General features: G+C 33.9%; 2 protein-coding genes across 13 annotated transcripts in view; both read right to left on the reverse strand.

The window, feature by feature from the left end:
* LOC128230415 (vinculin-like) overlaps positions 1 to 9,103 on the reverse strand; it is a 30,145-nt gene extending 21,042 nt beyond the window's left edge. Inside the window, exons 1-3 of one of the 9 annotated variants that reach the window (XM_052942648.1) lie at positions 8,802 to 9,103; positions 1,800 to 1,907; positions 587 to 758 (exon numbers count right to left, since the gene is read on the reverse strand). In XM_052942648.1, coding sequence (XP_052798608.1) covers positions 587 to 758; positions 1,800 to 1,907; positions 8,802 to 8,858 — 337 coding nt within the window. In that variant the 5' untranslated portion in view covers positions 8,859 to 9,103. The remainder of the gene's footprint in view (positions 1 to 586; positions 759 to 1,799; positions 1,908 to 8,801) is intronic. The other 8 variants (XM_052942649.1, XM_052942650.1, XM_052942651.1 and 5 more) reach the window with 8 other exon arrangements.
* A 1,804-nt stretch (positions 9,104 to 10,907) lies between these two features.
* Positions 10,908 to 20,449, reverse strand: LOC128232098 (probable splicing factor, arginine/serine-rich 6). Of its 4 annotated transcripts, none has more exons than XM_052945457.1 (7): positions 20,323 to 20,449; positions 16,351 to 16,571; positions 14,435 to 14,659; positions 12,815 to 12,880; positions 12,374 to 12,400; positions 11,795 to 11,860; positions 10,908 to 11,406 (listed from the first exon to the last, which is right to left on the reverse strand). In XM_052945457.1, the coding sequence occupies exons 2-7, from the start codon at positions 16,554 to 16,556 to the stop codon at positions 11,346 to 11,348; spliced, it is 651 nt and encodes a 216-aa protein (XP_052801417.1). In that variant the 5' UTR covers positions 16,557 to 16,571; positions 20,323 to 20,449; the 3' UTR covers positions 10,908 to 11,345. The 4 variants fall into 4 exon arrangements, 2 of the variants coding, with proteins under 2 accessions (XP_052801417.1, XP_052801418.1); XR_008260487.1 differs by lacking the exon at positions 10,908 to 11,406 and adding an exon at positions 13,428 to 13,995 and having other exon boundaries at positions 11,837 to 11,860; XM_052945458.1 differs by lacking the exon at positions 12,374 to 12,400.
* Between the last annotated feature and the right edge of the window lie 2,536 nt (positions 20,450 to 22,985).

Below are 22,985 nucleotides of genomic sequence, written 5' to 3' on the forward strand. Positions count from 1 at the left end.
AAATAGTACAACAAAGTATGATTTTATGTGATTAAATACTACTGGGTCTATCCAGGACTAAATACTACTGAGTCTATCCAGGACTAAATACTACTGAGTCTATCCAGGACTAAACACATCTCTCACTAAGCCATGCCTTATCTAGGTGTCCCTAGAGTAATTAATGTAGGTAACTGTTCAAGTCATAAAATATTCACACAAAAGTACTAAAAGTAGGGAGAACAATCCCTTTAAGACAAACGTTTTAACAAGGAGTTCATCATTGATTTTTCAATTCAATGACATTCCCATTTTAGGACCTAGGAACTGATTTGTCAAGAACTCGTTACTTTTCAAAAGACAAATGAAAACAATAGTTAGAATAAATTCATCAACAAAGAAATTCCAAAGGGGCCATCTCACAAACTATGTTTTCATTGTATTCATTATACATAGAAGAAACAAACAATCTCAGTCTGATTTTCCTTTAAGCAATAAATGCTCATATAACATTCAAACATTCGATTCATTGCATGAACCAAAATCTACATCACAACATTTGATGAAATTGCAGTAAAAGATCAGCCATTTTAACAAGAGGGGTTACCTCTTGATCCCTCGATGAGTTTTTTGCGGGCCGGCGCAGAGTATGGATCAGCTCTGAGCATGTCAGAGGCCTGGAGGAGAAGAATGGAAGACTCCTCAACGCGGCGCAGGGCTGGGGGCATATCCTGCTTCAGAATCTGATCGTCGCTGAAGTTGATCGTCTCATAGCCGACCTGAAAAAGTCCAGAGGGTTCAACGTAAGACTTACTCTACATGAAAAGAGGTTAACAGTGAAACTTTATGTTACAGCCAAATAGCTGACCTTAACAAGGGTCAGCTGAAATGTTTCAGGACTATTTTTACCAAAAATAGATATAGCTGACCTTAAATTTAATACATTCTCTAATGAAACAACCAAATAACAAATTTAAGCATACAAGGTAATGTCATAGTTACAGCAATTGCCATAGAGTATCATTTACAAAATGTCATTTCATAACCCAATATGTAAGTATATATCAAGTATATAAGTATATACCATAATATTATTATATCGGTACATATCAGTTATACCAATGTCAAATGAGCTACTTACCTGCTGGTTGCATATCCTCACAGACTTGTACTCACATTTGAAAACACTATAATGTGAGACTGAATAATGGCACAACATACTAAATTATCAACATTTGATTTCGGAACAGAAACCTTAATTGATTAAAACTCATCTCCAAAATGAACCAAGAACATCAACTTCATATCAAAGGCTCAAAATCAAGCTTGTAAACCAAATGAAATAATAATTCTCTGACCACTTTTACATTGACAGTGTACAACACAGGGTCTTTGAAACAAACTTTTATTAATGCAGGGTCAGACCTATAGCCACACATAGACAACAATCACAGCTATATTGACATTACTTCAACTACTATTGTTAGTGTTTGTCAATTTTTCAAGGTAAATTAAATTCACAAAAGGTGTGATGCAATATTTATTGAAGATCTTGCATTACCTTTCAGATAACAGCAAAATTATTGAAAAAAAATCGATCAGTTGATGCTTAATGTAAAACGATTTAGTGAGGTTCAACTTTCTTCCGTGAGACCAATACCAAATCATGAAATGATTTGCAGAATACAACGTACATACATTTTTTAGAGCATTTAAAATAGTGCTATATTAAACTTTGAAAAAATTATGATAAATACAGGACTACTCAGACAAGGGACCATATTGTTACTATTAGCCATCTGGTAATTTAAGTTGCCCACCTTGACCAGATTGTCGACAGCCAACTTGACCACTTGGATGGGCCGGCAGAGGTCCGGCATTGCGTTGCCATCTTCTGCTTCTTCATGAAGAATCACCAGCTTAGACACCTGAAACAAACATACATAGAATAAGAAAGATAACCAGAAGGCGAGTTGTTCTCAGACAGTAATAGTTCCCGGACAGTGGCGCTTTAGCCTCATTTTGGAAGTTACATTTCAAACACCTGATCATTTATCGATCAAGTGCTTAAGATATTTTTGTGGGTACCAACACTTTCCAACAGGCTAGGTATTTTTTTAAATAAAAAAATATCAAAAGTAGATTAATGTTTACAAGTTCACATTTTAGTTACCCTGCTAATTTCCAGGGCGGTGCACATGTGCAGAAAGCACTGTAAAATGCTGCTTAAATTTTTGACTACAGGAAAGAAAGTCTTGCCGTATAAAATTATTAGCATATGCAGATGTTACTCCCCCTCATACTCATACTTACCAGACAAACTGAAGTAGCAAAAGTGTAATGACATGTAAACAGTATATTTGTATGCTCTGCTTAACAAAGCTATTTTAATCACAAATGAATGCTTTTTTTGTGTGATTCAAATCTATATCTTTCACACATATTGAATTTAGGTAGATTTTGTTGTTAATTTAACGAAGTGTCCAAGAACTACAACTGTCAAACTACAATTTGACCCCTTTTGAATACATCATTTGAAACCAAAGAAAGTTATTTAACTCCAATTAATTTTGCTTTATTTGAACTGAGTGAGAAGATTTGCTCAGGGTTATTATAAAGATTTTTTTTCAGGATTCTTAAAATCAACAGGAGACTATCTTGAAAAAAAAACCCAGAATGTGTCCAAAAACTCTCTACTACTGGTACAAATCAGCCAAATCATTAAATTATTGCTATTTCTTTATACTTTTATTTAATCTCAACTTTGGAGACAGTTATGTCACATTCATGTGATGTCATTTCCTGTGTAAAACCAGTACAGTTGTGCTTTTTCAGAGGCCAAAGTTTATAAATACAGGCTCAAATCCATGACCTGGGTGAGCAGCGACAGGTGATTTTGGTATCTTGAAAAAACAAACATCATATAATAAAGAATTTTTAAAAGAATGCGGCTAATAAAACAGACATACATGTACTTACAATCTATCAAGGTCATCATGAAAACATATGAGCTGATGACTATCATTTAGGAGTTACATCATAGAACAGTGCTGACCACCTAGGTACCAACACTGTACATCATTAATGTAAGGACTGTAGGCATGTACACATGAAATTGTGTGGTGCTATCTGTGAGGCCATCTGCCTTCTACAAGCACATGCAACACTCTTAGACATTGCACTGGCCCAGCTTGGCTAGATTATGAGTTTTATCAAGATGGGTTTATGGAACATGTGTATGAAATTATGGTGGTTCTGGAAATATTTACACTAGTAAATGGTTGTGAATTCTTGTTTGTTCAATATCTTTGATACATTGATTACTGAACAGAACATTCAACTTCGATCGAATATGCACAAAAACCTTTTTTTAAACAATAATCACTGATGATTTCAACTAAAAACCACTTGATTATTTCTAGCTTCTGTGACATATGAACATACTTTGTAAAAAGTCAAGAGGAAATGACATATTTTACAAGCTAATTTACAGGTATAATAATTTATGAACCATTTCTCATTTCCTATATAAATGGCTCACATATTATATTGTTCACCCTCATTCTGTGGAGCTACACAGTACAGGTAGGATCGGCTCTGCATGGGTCTGGTCCATTAATTAGATTACCTGTACCTTGAATATTTCTCTCCCTTTTCCCTGATAACACATGTATTGTTTTAAAACATTCATGCAAACACAAGTGAGAAAATTGAAGTTGTTGGTTCAGTTGCCTCTGACACTTTTATACCCATGTTCAGCTCTATAATTGGCCCTTTGTTAAACTTTCCTAAATTTCGAACAATTACAAAGCTTTTTTCCCCACTTAAACCTCAAGAGATTTACAATACAACTAACATTTAGCACAATAAAACTCATTAGACTTAATTTTAACTTAATTAAATAAAGTTCTGAGCGTCATTAACATTTAATAGCACTGCATCTGCCTGTGAATTCAATTAAGGAATTCCAGGACAACTTTTAACAAGAAATACAGTCTGCAGGGATGTTTCACTAAGTGCATAAGACCTTGATTAACAAAATGCTTAGTCATAAGAGGTTTAAAGAGGTTTAGGTTTTTACACAACTAGCGTATAGTGATATACATGTACAACTACATAAATGAACAATACAAAAACAAACAAATATTACCAAGGATGCGCGGTTTGAAGATGCTTTGTAACAGGTATTTCAAACTACCCAACTTGTGTCTACATTTCATGAGTTTTTGTGAGGCAGGAAAATGATGGATATCTTATCTTGCATTTTAAAGATAAGAGGCATCAAAAAAGAACACAAATGAACTGTTCATGCTTAAAGGAGAAAAGGCATTAACATGAGATCATGTAACATATAAAAATTTGGGGATGGTTTCCAGAAGTGTTGTTTTATCATTCTTCTTCTTACCTAGCACAGTGTTTATACATGTATTACAAGGGTAGACGAAATTGATTTGAAGTAGGCAGGTGACTTTTCAAATTCAGTAATAAAGTAGCATTAAACCGTATTGTGTTTAAGGTCAAACAGTGCAACGTCCTTCAAACAAGAAAGTATTATTTTCAAATTTCATCTGATATTGTTTATATGCTAATGTTTCGGCCAATGGTGTCTGGGCTGATTGTGACTCAACTCTTTAAAAGTTAAGGTATGACAAAAATGACTGCCAACATTTTATTTGGTTATTAATAGGTTATATTAAGTGTGTAACTCAGTGGTTCAATAGCTAGTACATATATACATTCACAACAAGCCCTAGAAATTATATTACGGTATATATTTTTTGCCTAAGTAAACTGTGCCTGGCTCGTGCCCATTTTATGGGTAAAATAAATCAAGCAAAAACAATAACTACGGTATTACATATTCTATGTTGAACTGGCAGACAAATAATAACAAATACAAACAGGTGTTATCCTATGTATAATTGGAAAATCATCCTCTTTATACTGTAAGCACCTCAGCTATTGCAGCAGAACATTCTGTTAGTTCTGTACATTCAGCAAAAAAGATAATCACATACACATCTCTTATGACAAAAACAATCTGATTTTTTTTAAAGTGTATCATCTAAATAATTATTCATTGAATGGAAGAAATGACAAAATAATAATTTATTTTAAAGTATCTTGTTTTTACTTATATGCATTACTAAATTACTAAATGTCCTAGGTTCAGAATTTAGCTATATATGAATGATAAAATAATTATCATTCATATATAGCTAAATTCTGAACCTAGGACATTTTATGATAAATCACATTTGCAGTAAAAATTGACAGTTATTGATGAGATTGACATTTAATTGTAGATTAATATTAACTGAATCATTGCCATCTTCAGATAGTCAGATACTTAGAAGGGTACATGATTTATGGTAACCTGTCAGCAATACTATACAAAGGATAACATTATTTACAGGGCAGTGAAAACACATTACTGTAAACTTTCTGTTGATAAAAAGTGATTTATCAGTGACATGAAAATGATAGTGAAAGTATCAATTTGTTTCTTTTCACTGTTTTCAAATTTTAGCCTAGGCTATTCTTTCCAAATCCAACATCAGCACCCACAGGGCTGGGACACAATATCAACAACATCATTTCTAATATCATACAATTTGGATGTTTTTTTTGTCTGATAAAATGCAATGAATGTATTTTAATAACACTTTCAGACCTTGATTTAAAAGAAAACTTGTTTACAATCTTACACTGAAACAAACAGTTATCCTTTATTTATCTTGTATCAAGTGGTTGCCGAGTCACTTCCTAAAGGAAACTTCTGACAATAACGTTATATTTAAGGTATTTTACAATAATACAACCATTGTACGGGCACTTTGTATCAAAACAATTTAACTTGATTAATGATGCCTGTTTTAAAAACAGTGCAAGATACAAAATTGTACTCAAAAAGATCTTTCTTCCGTGACATTTAATAATACCAAATATTAATATAAATGGAAAATAGCTTGAAATTTATAAGCAGTCATAATTGATTATATTTCATAAATCTTACATTTGCTACACTGCAATATAAGAAGGAGTGGGAGTCAGTATAACATCTGATTAAGTGGGAAAATATGCCCCTTGCCTATGATTCAGCCAGACCTGTGCCACATTAAACACACGTACCTTGGTAAACACTCACAGTATATATACTGTAATAGACTGTACACAATGGTGGCCACAGACTATTATTTATTGCTATGTTTGTATTAAAACAAACAAAAAACTCAATATAATTGGCATTGAAAAAAGGTAGAAAATAATATAAATAAGTGAAAAGTTCATCAATTAACGTTCATTTTAGGAATATCTCTTAGGTGTTTAAGTTGAAAAGGGAACATTTCACATAATGACTAAAGTGTTATCTCTATTTTCAAATGGCATAGAAAAGAAACAACGCTTTCAAATGTGGCATCTGTTTTAACGTGTCGTTGTGTTCAGTTATGTAAATTAAACTGTATAATATGTTCAGGAAAGGAGTCGAGTAGCATGTCAATCACTACATCCGTCAGGAAATTATTAACATACCATACGAGCAACTGGACAAAGAAAAATAAACAGTGTTACCATGTAATAGTTGCTGTTTTTCTTCTAACCTATGAAGTCTGCAGGCCATGCTGCACAACCTTGCACTGACGTTATTGTTTAGAAGACCAGAAATACATAATTAAAAACTAGGCCAAAAAAATGTTCTTTGTTTCCACTATCATCTCAAAAAAAGGGTAGGCATAACTTATTTTCTATTATTTTTTATTGGAGATCTGGGATTCTGTTCCAAACTGACCTATATGAGGGTATATCACTATTGTAGAAGTTTTTAATATAAAATGGTCAAACTTTAACATGTTGTTCACTCAAAATATGCACATTATTTAGAGAATTAAGAAAACTTTCCACACTACCGCAAAAAAATTGTTTAGTTGAAACAAACAATTATTCTTTTAACGCCCTTATCTTAAGTGTTTAGCTCGAAATGTCCCTATACTAGCAAGCAGGCATGCTCAAACCACTAAATACCAGGAACACACTTATTACAACCAATGACCAAATCAAACGTTGTCAGTTGATTTTATAGGAAGCTTTTTTACGATTAAATCAGAATTTGTCCAGCTGATTTGACAGTAAAAACTTAATTTTACCAATCAAATATGAACCAGTGTATCACTAACTGGAGCAAAGTTTTTAACCAATACCTAATGTTTAATCAAATATTTCATAATACAGCTTTAATGTGGGATAAAATTGCAATAATCTCAAATTAAGTCAAAGTGGGTAAAGATTGAGTATCCTAATCTTCTTAAGTATTTGCTATGAACAGCAGATGAAAGGTCTTACCATTAAAGATTAAATACTTGGTATCTGCTATGGCAATTAATGGGACTTTCACAAATGATATGACCCACTTCTAAAATTGTATCAAAATATGTTAAATTTCTTCTTTTTAGGAATTTCAAGTTATGGTGTTTAATACATCATTCAAGTTTTTTCCTCAAGAGCGCATTGCAAATTTGTACTGGTAACAAATACAAATTCTTTGTATTCCAGTAGTATGCAGTGAAGTTAATTGAAGCAAAGCATGTTAATAAATTTATGTTTGTTAGCATTATTCATTTATATTTTATATTATATACATTATTGTTACTGATAATGGAAAAGTGGAGATTAGGGGTATTTATTTGAGTACATCAAAGTCACCTATTGCCTTTATTAAGACTTGACCCCACCATCACAACTTTAATGGAAGAATTGAAGAAACACGGAAAGACACAAGAGATCCTGGTGAGATACCGTAGCTCTTTGCGTAGAGACCTCTTGGGTTTTTACCCTCATCGGTGTAGAGTGCCAATACATGGGATACAACATTCCTTGGTTGAACCATTTTTCCAGTACTATCCGATTATTGCCGAGCGCTAGGCAAGGGAGCTACTGAACCCCGTACCCGAAGATGCTCCAGAGATATCTGGGCAGTAAATCTAATTAACAAAATTGCTGTTCTGCCTTTTTATCTTTTGAATCCATCACAAAAATAAAACAAAAATAGAATAAATCATGCCCTTTATTTGAAAGGATAAAGAAATCCAAAATGGTTAGGGCCACACTTGGAAAGGAATTGTATGAATTAGTACTGTTTTTTTTCTCAAAAATATCAGATAAGTATGTTATTGCTTTGCTGATTTTACCATGAAGTATTTAGTAAATTAGCTCCCTTAGTATTAATGTCTTTAAAACTAGCAAAAAGACAACTTAAAAACTTTTTCTGTAAACTGGTATTTGATTGTCATTCTACTTGTTCATCTTATATTATACGGTAGGTATTTTCTTAGGGTTTTATGAGACCAAATTGATCTGAAGTTAAGTTCAAGCTTCTTAAGACTTCTCTTTACTTAAAACACTTTATTTTCCAAATGTAAGCAACATGTATAAAGGAAAAACACGAGTCACATAAGCCACCACTAATTTAGGCTTAACTTAACGATTTACATTAGCTAGGCATGTAAAAACAATGATAACTGAGGTTGCACAAATGACTCGATCCTAGCCAGCATGCATAAACAAACTACAAAATAACCCACTTAATAATTTGAAAATGCTGATTTTTTGTCAGAGACTTCCTAACAAAATTCTATCTGGGAGGGACATGAGCATGTATACTAAGTACATATTTTCATTTTGTAAAAGCAGGGCCTATTTGAAGCTGCCATCCCCTACATTTTTTAAAGCGTGCTTATCCCCCTACTATAAGTCTAAGAATCTCAGACTAATGTGTACCCCACCCACTAATTGATACAGAGGCAACTGTCAAAATATAAACTCACCTGCACGGCCACTGGTTCCAGAATACTTTCGATCGTCTTCGTGTGGAACACAGGCATTTTGATGCCTTAAAGAGCGTTTACTGTGTCCTTTAAATTCCTTTCGTTAGTTTTTCATTCACCAAATTTATGAGCAATATCTACTCACAAAACTCATCCAATTAATCATACAAAGCTAGCAGCTCAGGTATTCAAAACCTCAGATTCGAGTTTTCTATTTTTAGAAACGGAAATCCACACTAGAAAGACTTACTAGACTACCTTACATCTGGGACCAATATAATATTACTTCCAGCTTATATAACCTTTACACTCACTCAAAATATATATTAAGGGTTAACACAATGGAAAATTAGCTGTAATTGAGCTTTTAAACAGAAATGTTTCAAGTTATTTGATCTATTTTATGGTAAACCACATGCCATTTTTGGAATGCAAAGGTCATTACAGGTCACCCGAGAAAATGTGTTCGATTTTCATTTTTGCAAAACTCCGGGTACGATAATATTTTGACCATTAAAACTGTCCAAAATGTACTGTAATGGTCAAAAATTGTTTGTACTTGACAGCATTGGTAAACTTTGATCAATATGCTTTCAACCTGGGACCAATCCTACTCCCAATATTGTACCCTTGATCGTTTCTCCAAGATAGTAATGGTAAAAGGCAATGCACAGGCCTGTATATATGTATCAATCTTCCATGTGGTATGTCAATTCATTTCCATATGAATTACTTTTATACTTGACGCATTTATGCCATACTATACATTTTGACTGTGACATTGACCTTGATCTTTTTAGGAGTTATATAGTCCTGGCCAAGCTTCAGTCCATTTACTCTTTTTGCAAATGCATGGGCAATGGTTTGACAAATGTGTTGATCATGACCTTGGACATTGAACTACTGACCTCAAATCAAGAAATAAAGTATAATGGGCAATGTAAACTACATAGAACAATCATTTTACAGCATGTCAATATATTGTTAACATTCTCGTTCACCAGTCATGATGCCATGCGTACCATTTTTAGATTTATCATAATCAAACCTCAGATGGAAGGATTTATTGTTCAAGGCATAATTTTGTTATATGTAGCCTTGACCTTTGGACTACTGATATTGCTAAACGGCATCTGATTAAGAAACCTTAAAGTAAACATATAACGCGTTTCAGTCTCGGAATAACATATTTTAACTCAAACTATTTCTTTAAAATGGGGTTATGTCCATATTTTAATAGCAGAAAATACACTTAGCATAAAATTTATTCCAGTGAAATAAATCAGTGACCCTTTTCTTCCCGTTACCAAATATGTGATTAAAGCTCGACCCCAAACCAAGACCATGATTATAACTCGACCTTTTTCTTCCCCAAATGAAGACCATGATTATAGGTTGACCCTTTTCTTCCCGAAATGAAGACCATGATTATAACTGGACCCTTTTCTTCCCAAAATGAAGACCATGATTATAACTGGACCGTTTTCTTCCCGAAATAAAGACCATGATTATAGGTTGACCCTTTTCTTCCTGAAATAAAGACCATGATTATAACTTGACCATTTTCTTCCCGAAATGAAGACCATGATTATAACTGGACCCTTTTCTTCCTGAAATAAAGACCATGATTATAACTGGACCATTTTGGTCCCGAAATAAAGACCATGATTATAACTGGACCCTTTTCTTCCCGAAATAAAGACCATGATTATAACTGGACCTTTTTCTTCCCGAAACATAGACCATGATTATAACTTGACCCTTTTCTTCCCGAAATATAGACCATGATAATAACTTGACCCTTTTCTTCCCAAACTAAAGACCATGATTATAACTGGACATTTTTCTTTTCGAAATATAGATCATGAATAAATTATGATAACTTGACCCTTTTCTTCCCGAGATAAAGACCATGAGTATAACTTGACCATATTCTTTCCGAAATAAAGACCATGATTAGAACTTTACCCTTTTCTTCCCGGTCGTTAATCAGCCTTTCAACTGCTTTTCTATTCCTGTTCTAATAAGAACAAAGATAATTTTTACACTGATTTTTAAATTTTAAATTAATACACAGTCGTCAAAGAATAGGGAATTGCACACAAGTAATACAAAAGAACTTTATTGTTATTCAAAGTTGTTTTTAACAATGTCGAGGAATGATAAGACTGAACAGTCAACATGTTATTACAAATGATGAATAAAAGTATTTTTTTTATTCAATAACAAAAACATGCCATAAAAGATTAAATGTAGCTACGTTTGAATAAGTCAACATTTTATTTCCATAATGGCATTATCTACAATCTTCATCTGAGAAGTATAAAACACATCGTCAGTAAAAGATATTTAATAAATGTTCAATAAGAGAGGCAAAGCTCCCTTAATAAGAATGTCAATGTTCCACAATATAGACACACAGTAGAGATGATGGTGAATGTCATGTGCACTGTGCTGGTCACTGTAATGTTGGCACATCTGCATGGGGACATTGATGATGCTATGTACAAAGTGTGTGATGTGTATCCCCTCATGTGTTTCTGTCTAGTCGTCGTTCCTCGGTACACTTCGGGCACTTCGTGAACGGGATCTGGTACGGGAGCGGCTGAAAAACAAGACACATGTATTTCTTTTGTACTACTAAATCATACAATACTTTTATTTAAAAATGCAAAGTGTTTTTAAACCAAATGTGGAGATGCACTTTTTAAAGCAAGAAGGATTTTAATGTGCTCACCATCAATAAAATCACAAAATACAAGTTGAAGTGTATTGACAACAGGGCTTCTTTCTAATGGCTTTACAGCCGCACTTAGACGCCAACTTGCATTAGAGCTTCTGCCAACTTCATTGAGTTATGGCCAATAGATAAATGATTGTCTATAAAGGGGAATACTTGGAGGTAACTCACACTGCAGCTTAATACCTGCATGTTAAGTCACAGAGAAGATGTTCATTACAATCAACACAAGACAGTTCACAGTTCCCCTTACCTGGCAGCATAACGATCCTTGCTGCTCCTGTCACGGTCCCTGCTACTCCTGTCACGACTGTCTCTCCTGAAAGTGCACATGTTACTGTATTAAAATGTTCCATGAACTACATTGAATGCTACTACATATATGAGCCTTTCACTAGTTATACAGTACTTTTTTTAACCTACCCTATTACTTGAACACTATAAACATATTTTTAGGGAAACAATGATTGCTTCATTAATGATACTCCAGCAAGACAAACGTTTATTTCTAAATTTGTTTCGATGATAAAGATTTTTGCATTAAGTAATTTATTATTATTTAAGACCATCAGCAGAGAACTCAATTTCCTCTTGATTTAATAATGTAAGTCACTTTCTGTATCCAAACTTGAAATGTTGTTATGGGGATATAACAGTTTTGAACACTTATATTGAAGACAGTTCTTAAAAAAATGTTGTTTTTTTAATATAGTGGTTGTTTTCTGTAAGCAAGAGGTTTCCTTAATCTGATCTACTGTAACACATTCTACATTATATTCTGCAGGCACCATCACAGCCTACAAACAAAGAGACATCTGGTGATTAGACCTACCCATATCGGTCCCTGCTCCTGTCACGCCTGAAACAATAAAGGAGAATTGCCAAATAGTGTGAAGTGTAAGCAATACAGAACATATTTAGGACAGTATTCATAAAGCATATTAGTGAATACATTTAATTTTGTAAACATTTAGTTACATAGCATCTCCTTTTTCATTATATTTCTTAATATGCATTCAAAATTAAGACCATGTTCTTCTTATTGTCAAAGTTTTGGTATACAAACATTGTATAAATATCACTTAGAATAAAGGGACTTTTCCACTAAATTGCTTTATGTATACAACCTCAGAACAGTTCTGTCAAGTTCTCAGAATTATCAGAATTGAATGGTCATATACACGGCCTGAATGAAAAGTTACCTTTTAGCAAAGTGTTCACAGATTTGGAAAGAAATTCTGATAATGAAATGCACAACATATAAACCACTGACCTCCTGTCCCTGCTCCTGCTGCGACTTCTTGAGTAACTACGGCGACGAGGGGAGCGGCTGCGTGACCTGAAATATCATCACATCTTGATAAGATGTTCACACATATTATGTGACTGCTTTAATTGCTGTCTTTTGTTAATTACTGCTGTGCTAAAACACGAATGCAGGCTATGGAAACTGACATTAAGTTAGTTTAAAACGTGTAATCTAACTAAAATGCTGTATTTATATTCCGAACTTGGAATATAAAAGTAGTTGACTACTTCAGTAACAATGATTTTGTAGGAACGTGATCTCAAAACTAAAAGATGTCATGTAACTGAGATTTTGATATGTTACTTGTTCCATTTCAAATTTGATTTCATGTTATAAATGCAAGGAAACAAATTTAATCTTTACTTTTAATCACAACAATCTAATTCAATGAGATCACTTTCCAAATTCTTACTTACCATTAATCTAAAATTAGAAATTATAGTGTTACAGTTTAATGTTCAACTTCTCCATTAGGTTGTATTAAAGTATTAAAAAACTTCAATAATTTACTTTATATAATTCATGTCCAAAAATTTCCCCCCATAAAGTTCATTATTTTTAAAATGTTGAAACTTACTCTGCATAGCAATGCAAAGTTGAACATTATGTCATCATTAATATTCATTCATGATCAAGTGGAGTTGAGTTGAGAAGTCTCAAACATGGATCAAGGGTTGATCTTCAGCTTTTGATGTGAACTGAAGGTAGTTGCAGAATTGATCTAAAGATGAAATCAACTGCAGAGGTGTGTGTGTCTAGGTTGACGATAGAAATCTACGTCTCTCGGATCAACAAACATTGCAAGCAATGGCTGACTCAAGATGTTGTAGTTGAAGTTATATCAGGTTTTTCTAACAGTGATGCCTAGTTGATTCAAGTGATTGAGACTCAAATCAATCCAAAACTTGAGGCGACTCGAGCCACGCAATATCGTGGCAGATGGCAATTCAAACGGATGTGTATCATTTTATATATTTTAGACGCCTCTGATGATCAAGACTCTCTTATTATCATTCTGTGTGCGGTTTGGTGTGAGGGGCGATCTACACGATGTGAAGATCGAGTCACAGGGATGTTTATCTGACAGTGATGAAGTGCTGACAGTAGTCATTTCAAGCTGATCATATGAGATGTCATTTGACGGTCTGCAAAAATCGGTCAAAACTATGTTAGAATTGAGGAAGCAGTACAGATAATATCACCACTTAATTTCCTAAAATCCAGCAAATTGTTGATTAACAAGATACATAAAAGTGTGACAGTTATAACATACAAATAACAAGCTATTGAGTTCTTCTCAATCATATAAGCATCTGTAGAAAGAGGAGTAAAAAAACCTTGAAAGAGCACAATATTATTGAATTGAGTAACAGAGTTTTTAAAAATGAAGTACCAGTAACAGCCATTAACATCTTAATATCAAATATTGTCTAGGAATAAATTAAGGTTAAATATTTAAGAACTATTGTTTTAAATTCTTCATTAATTGGATACTTTTACATGTGTACAAATTGTCAGATGCACAAAAAATATTTGTAGATCAGAAACAATAGTACAGAACACATAAACTACAATTATGATTACCTTGAGTGCCTCCTGCCACGGGACTTGTATCTGGGACAGTCATAAGCATAGTGACCACTTTCCCCACACTCATAACAGCGGTCATCCGGGTGGAATGGCCGCCTACCTCCTCCTGGTCTTCCTCCACTCCTTCCACCACCGCCACCACCACCACCTCTCAACCATGGCTTGGGACGAACTTTTCCTGTGGAGTTTTCAACCCTCACACGAACACCATTTATACTCCTGAAAGTGAAATGTGCTTATTTAATACTAGAATTCTGTGAACTGAATATGTCCATTCTTTAAGTGCCCACTTTTTGGAGTGGAAAATGATTTATATATTATTACTGATGAGTAAAAGCTGCTACATAAAACCATGAATAAACATTTATATCAACATATTACTGGCAAACATGCAATGTTGTTGTTTTTCCACCTTACAGGGAATGGCAGCAGGGCCCCTGATAAGAAAAAAATGGCATTTTCTTTTAAAAGTTTATTAACCTTTTAGCACATAGGCAAGTGGCCAGATTACACCTCCCAGTCAATATCCAACTAACTAATAAGCAGTCCTTGTTTGTAAAGGCCATTTCTAAGGGAATTGTAAAAGTGCAAATTTATGCAGCAGTATGACCTTTAGATCGATATTACTCCCAACAATTGTGGCCAAATATTTTTTATGTATATATTCTTTTTACAGATAATTAAATCATCTAATAAATGGTGTCAATGTTGAAATATTAAATCATTTTATTTCATCTGAGAATGAATTTTCAAGATGGACTTCTACCATTACTTTATAAAAAATGCTGGGATCGATCTGAATATTACTACCCCTATCATGAAAAAAGACCCATCCAGATTAAAAAGCTGACCATTGATGTTTTAGTGTATAATACACAGAAATATGGCAGGAATATCTTGTGTCATCCAGCAGAGAGATCAAGTCCCAGGTGTCTGTTTTACTTTATTACCCTCTCCTAAAAATGTTTACAAAAAGGAGCTGATGACTGATATTTCCGGTATGAATAATGATCTGGATCATTCAGACACATAAATTTTTTGCAGAAGACAATATGTTTACCGGACCTATTTTACAGCCAGAACCATGCTGGACATGTGTCAGCGAATTAATTATTTTCTCAGCTTCATATTATCTCTATTCTTTTAGGTTTGATTTAAAATAATTAATTTTAATCTTAATTTTCTTTAATGCTTAAGTGATCCCACATAATATATATGATGATTTATGCATCATTAAATTTGGGGTATTTTCCATTATTTATCATCCTAGTGCTTAGAGTATCACACCTGTGATTGGCAGTATAGATAATTACCTCTTAATTTTATGAGACGATATTTCCAAGGGAAATTCAATACCAATAATACTTAGCTTTACTTTTATAAACATCCAGGATATTGTTTACAAAATGAAAGATGCAAAACTGAAATTTTAAAATGACTCTTCTGAAATGTTGGTGATGCGATTACATCAAGTAAACAATAGAGGCGGCCCAATGCGTATACATGCGCTAATGGGCAATGTAGGCCAAACTTTTATACATGCGCTAAAGGGCTAATACTTACATGATTCATATATCATTTAACTTGTTTTCGAACCTTTATTCAACAAACATATTCATGAATGGCACTTTATTGCTAAATTGTTGAATGTTTAAGAGTTGAATGCTACTCAACCACACCCCAAAAAAAAGAGGGATATTTCTTTACCTGGGCTCGGGAGAAATATATAAATTATAAGGAGGGTAATCGGGCCAAAAAGGGCCAAAAAACACTGATGGCATGAAACATTTTTGCTTGCTAAAAGAGTGGGCTTACATGAGAATGAAAATTTGTCTGCAACCTGACAAATGTTTACCCTAAGCTCATTTTGTTGATACTGGGAAGTTTAAAAAGATGAAAAAAAGGCTTACGTTCCGTCTAGTCCACGGACTGCATCATCTGCATCTCGGGGGTCCTCATACTCCACAAAGGCAAACCCTGCCGGATTTCTGGCCACCCACACGCTGCGCAGCCTACCATAGTAACTGAACGCCCTTTCAATGTCTTTCTCATTTGTGTCTCTTGCTAGGTCACCCACATAAATCTTGCAGTCCAGATCCCTGCCTCCTCTAGACATTGTGTAAGGTATGGACTGTAAAGCAATATCATAATGTTAAAGAGCATACAGGCTGGGAAAGGAATCTGAATTATAACGCAAAAATGATGTCATTGTATAAAAATTGTTTCTAAAATATCATCTATATTTAGCAAGTACCTAGTCCAAATAATTGTACGTTGATGGAATTTTTCCACGATTTTTGATATGGCAAATCATTCACGTACAAATTGTTTTGTACCAAAAGTGGGTAGTTATTCCGATCGGGATTCCACTTAAAAGCATATTGCGTCTATAAAATATCATAAAAACAAGAAATATTACCAGATAATGTTATTTTATATTAGTTTCGTACACAAAAAATAAATATCCAACGAATAATTATGAGTTTGACGGGTATTCTTCATTTCATTCTGTCAAACATAACGATATATACATAAAAGGCTCCTGCAAGGCTTCAGGGCACAATTTTAAAACAATCGGAACATTTCGGCCATGGCCGAGTTGTTATGATTGTATTTACGAGGTCTATCTCAAAGCTTGTTGGAGGTGGCCGAGTTATTGCGATTGGGTCGAGTTGTTCCGCTTGGCATAATTGTTGTCTGTGTCTATCAACTTTCGTTTTATTTGAAAGGTAAATAATGTGTTTTAATGCATTAAATGCTTGTTTTGTGCAAAATAACTTTTCACTTACATGGTAAAACATAAATATAACCCTTTATGATCAATTCTAACCATAAAATACTTCACTAAATACAATTTCAATATTTTTCAAACACCCCCGTTTTTTGCACAAACTTGTTTAGATGTTAGGGATTGGAAGAATTGCGTCTATTATTTTAGACTAGCGAGTACCAAAGAAGGACATACTTTTTCTGAAAACTTTCTCGTGAAGAATGTCTAAAATGGAATAACCTTCAATAAAAAATGTCAAGTGGACATCGGATGTTAAAATTCTAGGTAAAAATAAATTCAGGAACTAGGGGGAAATGGTAGTCCAAATAATTGTACGTTAACGGATTTTTTAAAGTTTTTTTGATATGGCAAATCCTTCACGTACAAATTGTTTAGTATCAAAAGTGGGTAGTTATTCCGATCGGGATTCCGGGTTACAGCATTTAACATCTAAAAAATATCACAAAAACAAGAAATATTACCAGATTATGTTATTTTTATCAGTTCCATACATAAAAATGTCATATCCTACGAATAATTATGAGTTTGACGTGTTTTTTCTTTCATTTTTTGTTGTCAAAACAGCGATATATACATGAAGGGCACCTGCAAGCCTTCAGGGCACAATTTTTAAACAATCGGAACATTTCGGCCATGGCCGAGTTGTTACGTTTGTATTTACGAGGTCTATCTCAAAGCTTGTCGGAGGTGGCCGAGTGATTACGATTGGGTAGAGTTGTTCCGCTTGGCATAATTGTTGTCTGTGTCAGTCAACTTTCGTTTTGTTGGAAAGGTAAATAATGTGTTTTAATGCATTAAATGCTTGTTTTGTGCAAAATAACTTTCACTTACATGGTAAAATATGAATATGAGGAAGAATTCACTGTCCTGCATTTTCAGTTACATCTCAAATAATTGGATTTAGTTGTAGTTTGCGTTTTTTCTATGCTTCCAGTGTTGTAATCATTAGAAAGACAACATTGATGGAATTTTATATGTGTATAATAATAATCTTTAAAAATACAGGAACTAGTTATTTTTTATAAAATTTGGTCAGTTTTGTTGGACATTTGACGAACATTTTTACCATGGGTTCAGAAAACTGATATTGCCGCCTTCAGCGCTTTGGACTTTTGGTCGCTTCAGACGATTTATCTTTATAGAAAGGTATATTTCCCAACGTCCATTTGCCAAATAAGCATTTGGAAGAGTTGAAAACATATAAATCCCGATGTTATCTAAAGAAAACATGACGTAACATTTCGTATCAAATATGTTACGTCTCGAATCGCTTGGTTTTTGGACAACAACAGACATGTATAATTCACTTAAGTGACCTGTTTTTAATTTTACCGAGGTTAGGTGTTCATTTGATGAAAACAATAGTTCCCATAAATACGTACAAAACGTGTATTGATCGACCGAAATATTTCGCCTAAAGTCGTGTCTCAAATGTTACGTCACAAATTATTCAGATTTTGTTCATGTACACAGCCCTTTGTGTATTTCGACATACTTTAACTGTGTGGCATATAGCTAATACCGTGACAGAAAAGTAGCACCGAACGCGCGCATTGATACTGTGTAGTATATCCAAGATGGCGGAACAAGCAAAGCATGAGTAAGTGTTGCCGTGGAAGTTACGTCCTAACAGATTCGAGGTGGGCTTATTTCATTCAGTTTCATGACATCAATTGATGCAGCTTGTATATTTCGCTTGTACGGGTGCACAAACTAGTGATTTTTCTCAATTGTCTTGAAGTTTAAAACATTCGATTTCACGCGCGTTCAGTTCAAATGTGTTGTAAAGATCGATCCAAAGCTGGTATTTTGGTGTCTTATGTTACGTCTACGGTGTCTTATGTTACGTCTACAAAGTCATTGTGTTTACATCGGTACACGCTGTATTTTATGCAGTCATAATTCGCAATTTTGCTTATAAACTGAGTAAATTTTAACCAGATAATTGGGAATTTCTTAAAAAATGCCTGTTGTCACACAGCTCTTATTACACGAGTACATACCGGCGACACCATTCATTACCGATTTTGACATTTGGGTAAAAGAGTCCCAAGTTACGTCCAAATAATTTTGAAAAGCATTTTAAGTCTCTAGTGCTAGTAAGAAAGAATGTATAAACATGTTATGTACCTGTGTTACGCAATAATCAAGAGACATATACGAGAAATAAGCCTCAAATAGCTCATATTACTGTCACAAAAGTATATAACTTTACTCTTTGATGTGCGCCTTTGTGTCCAGTTACATCTGGATGTTAAGTCCTAAAACCGATTGTATGCTTCAAAACTCAGCATGGTTTGCTTGGTTTTTCTGCATAAAAATCAACTATTTATGTGACAAAGCATTACAAATTATAAAAAAGTAAATGTTTACAACAAGAAAGGGTTCCATTTATAGTGGAATGTCATCGTTACATCACCATTTTTTTAAATAAATTGAAGGCTCATTACTTTTTTTGTGTGAAGTGCTTTATTTAAATCTTCTAAGGTATTTTAGAAGTGACAAAAACAAATGCAGTAGCATGTAAAAGAACTTACTAAACTATTGATAAAAAAAATAATTATGTGGACACCAAGCAATTTGTGATGTAACAAAACAAGCTGGACAGTGAATTCTTCCTCATATAAACCTTTATGATCAATTTAAACCATAAAATACTTCACATAATACAATTTCAATATTTTTCAAAACACCCCTGGTTTTTGCACAAACCCGTTAAGATGTTAGGGATCGGAAGAATCCCGTATAACAACACATCTAAGATTTTAGACAAAATTGATAATTTGGGGGAAAATGGGAGGCCCTAAATTAGCCTATCTATTACTGCTACTAATCCGTGATCTACATGTTTTAATTGCAAAACTAATGATTAATTTGTGGATAGAATGATGAACAACGACTTTGATCGAATTTCCAACACATTTGTCAATGATGCACATTCCAAAATTCAGGTCATTGCCGCGACTGGGCAAAAAATTATGATGCATAAATCATAGATGCTCGGTTTCGAAAAACCTACAATAAAATGGACCCAGTACGATATATATAAATTATTCTTATTTTAATTGGGATACTATGGCTGAAATCTTACCTTTCCCAATATTATTTCAAGTTTCAGCAAGATTTTTTTCTCTTCAAGATGGCCGACTGCGCGTGGGGTAAAACACGCTGCCGTATAATGAATGAAAATCGGCAGCCGAACTATACATCATCGACTGTCTAAATGGCGACAATACAATACACTTGTAATTACGAGCGTATACCTATTTAATACTAGTTTGACTTTCAGCTTGTTTGTCGCCTTTTCATTGGAAAAAGTCCGCAATATTTGCTTTGCGCAGTTTTTGTTTATTTCATTTGGCTTCTGTATAGATATTATTTGCTTTTTATTTCAAACTATTTTATCCAATATTAAATTCAGACATAAGCATATCGTCTGAATTATCTTGTAATCATAGTTTTAATAAACAATTATTCTAGTCGACAGTGATAATATTACTTTTCTCGTATGTTTATAATGTTCTATATACATATATATATATATATATATATATAACTAAACTAAATATATATATACTGAAAGATATATGAGTGCCAGTTCTGAAGTCATGTTACAGACAAGAACAACAATCGCAAAACATAAAGCTAACCTTCATTAGATAAAAAAAATATAACAAAACATCTAAATGGATGCGTGTTTTTGTATTTTGACATTGAAACCGTGTATAGGTCGGTAATATATATCAACATGAAACTTAATATCCAATACATACCGTTTATTTAAAACTATTTTTAGAAGTTGCATAAGCATTTTGTTTTACAATTCTCACAGTGTTAAGTATTTCGCATTACTTAAGTTACTAAATATATTAAGCGACTCTCTCTATATATACTACGGAATGCCGTTAGGGCCATCGCCTATGAATTAGTTGATCCGAAACGCGATGTTCGACAGTACGATGATGAAAACACGAAATCACGAAACTACGATGGTGAAAACGCGACAGATAGATGATGAAAACGCGATAGTACGATGATGAAAACGCGACAGTACCATACTACGATGATGAAAACGCGATAAACTATCGTGTTTTCACCATCTTACTGTCGCGTTCTCACCATCGTAGTTTCGTGATTTCGCGTTTTCATCATCGTAGTATCGTACTGTCGTGTTTTCATCATCGTACTACATTGTATCGCGTTTTCATCATCATACTGTCGTGTTTTCATCATCGTAGTTTCGTGATTTCGTGTTTTCATCATCGTACTGTTGTGTTTTCATCATCGTACTATCGCGTTTTCATCATCGTACTGTCGTGTTTTCATCATCATACTATCGCGTTTTCATTATCGTACTATCGCGTTTTCATCATCGTACTGTCGTGTTTACATTCATAGGCGATGACCCTAAAGGCATTCCGTAATATACTCATTACACCAGTACTTGAAATCATAGGTTTAATATTACACAGCACAGAAAATTTCGTTGGTTAATTTCTTACTAAGATCTACCATAATCCGTTAATTGCTTTCATGTCAGTCTGAGCTAGAGTTATTTCCCTTCCATTTAAGCACATGCCACAACATATCACGTACATATAAAATTTGTTAAATAAGATGGTTTGGGGCTGTTCTCCTTCTTATGCAATGATGCAACCGTTCAGTTTAATCTGTTAGAACACATTCTAGTAGACAGATCCTAGCTTAAGCTTAAGCTGTACCCTATTTTAAAACTAATTAAGAAATTAACCACGACCTATTAGTACACTGTGCGCGTTCAAACTTTGCTGGAGCGAGCGGATTCAGCTTGGCTGTCGATGAAGTAAAGGTGACACCATTCGAGCTGCTAGTCCGTATAACTAAATATTGCATCTCTCCTCCCTCAAACCCCAGTAGACGTAATACAGTTATAATGAAACATTTCGGGAAGTGTTTTATTTGTTTCATTTATGCATTATAGTTCTCATAACAGAAAGCTAATCAGAAGGCAGAACTCTTACTATGCATATATATTTCAGTTCCTCAATATACTAAGATAGACTTGTCAATGCTGCAGCTTCATTTTGTTTGTAGTCTTTTATTTATGTTATGTTATAGAACGCCCCAAAATCAAATAAGATGACCACAGCTATGTTATGGACATTCAGGTGTATAATTTGTAAAACCATACCCTTCATAGACCCGTCTTAGAAGCTCTGACCGTTACTCTTAATTGTTGCTGTTACTGTGAGAATAAGAATTGTATGGCAATCCTGACAAAAAGCAATACCTAAAGCAGGTGTCAGAATATACAAATGCAAACATGCGAGCTTCGTAAAATACTTACAAATTTTCAAATACGACACTGTTGCAAATTTACAACGCTTAGTTATATCCGTGTTTAAGATATCTCTGGAAACTTATCTTTCAGTACATTATAGATGCACACAGATTATGGTATGGAGTTATTTAAAGACCTATAAGTGACACCCCCTCCCCCTAAAACACCCAAAAACGTGTATTGTACACAAACTCTGTGTATCAAATTGCCCAATTGTCTTACCAGATCTCTGATCTGAGTATCCTGTTGTGCAGTTTTGGAGGTTTTATTATAGAAATGGACCTTAAATGGCCCTGTGCCAATAAACAAATAAACAGGAAATTGGCCTCTACTGTGACATCAGTGCAATTAGCAGGAGATGCACAGCAGAGGATTGTCATGCCAAACATTCCTTAAACTATGCCTTTAGTATTCAACTCGAATATCCTACGTTA

Source organism: Mya arenaria, chromosome 4 (genome assembly GCF_026914265.1).
Source record: "Mya arenaria isolate MELC-2E11 chromosome 4, ASM2691426v1".
Lineage (NCBI taxonomy): Eukaryota > Metazoa > Mollusca > Bivalvia > Myida > Myidae > Mya > Mya arenaria.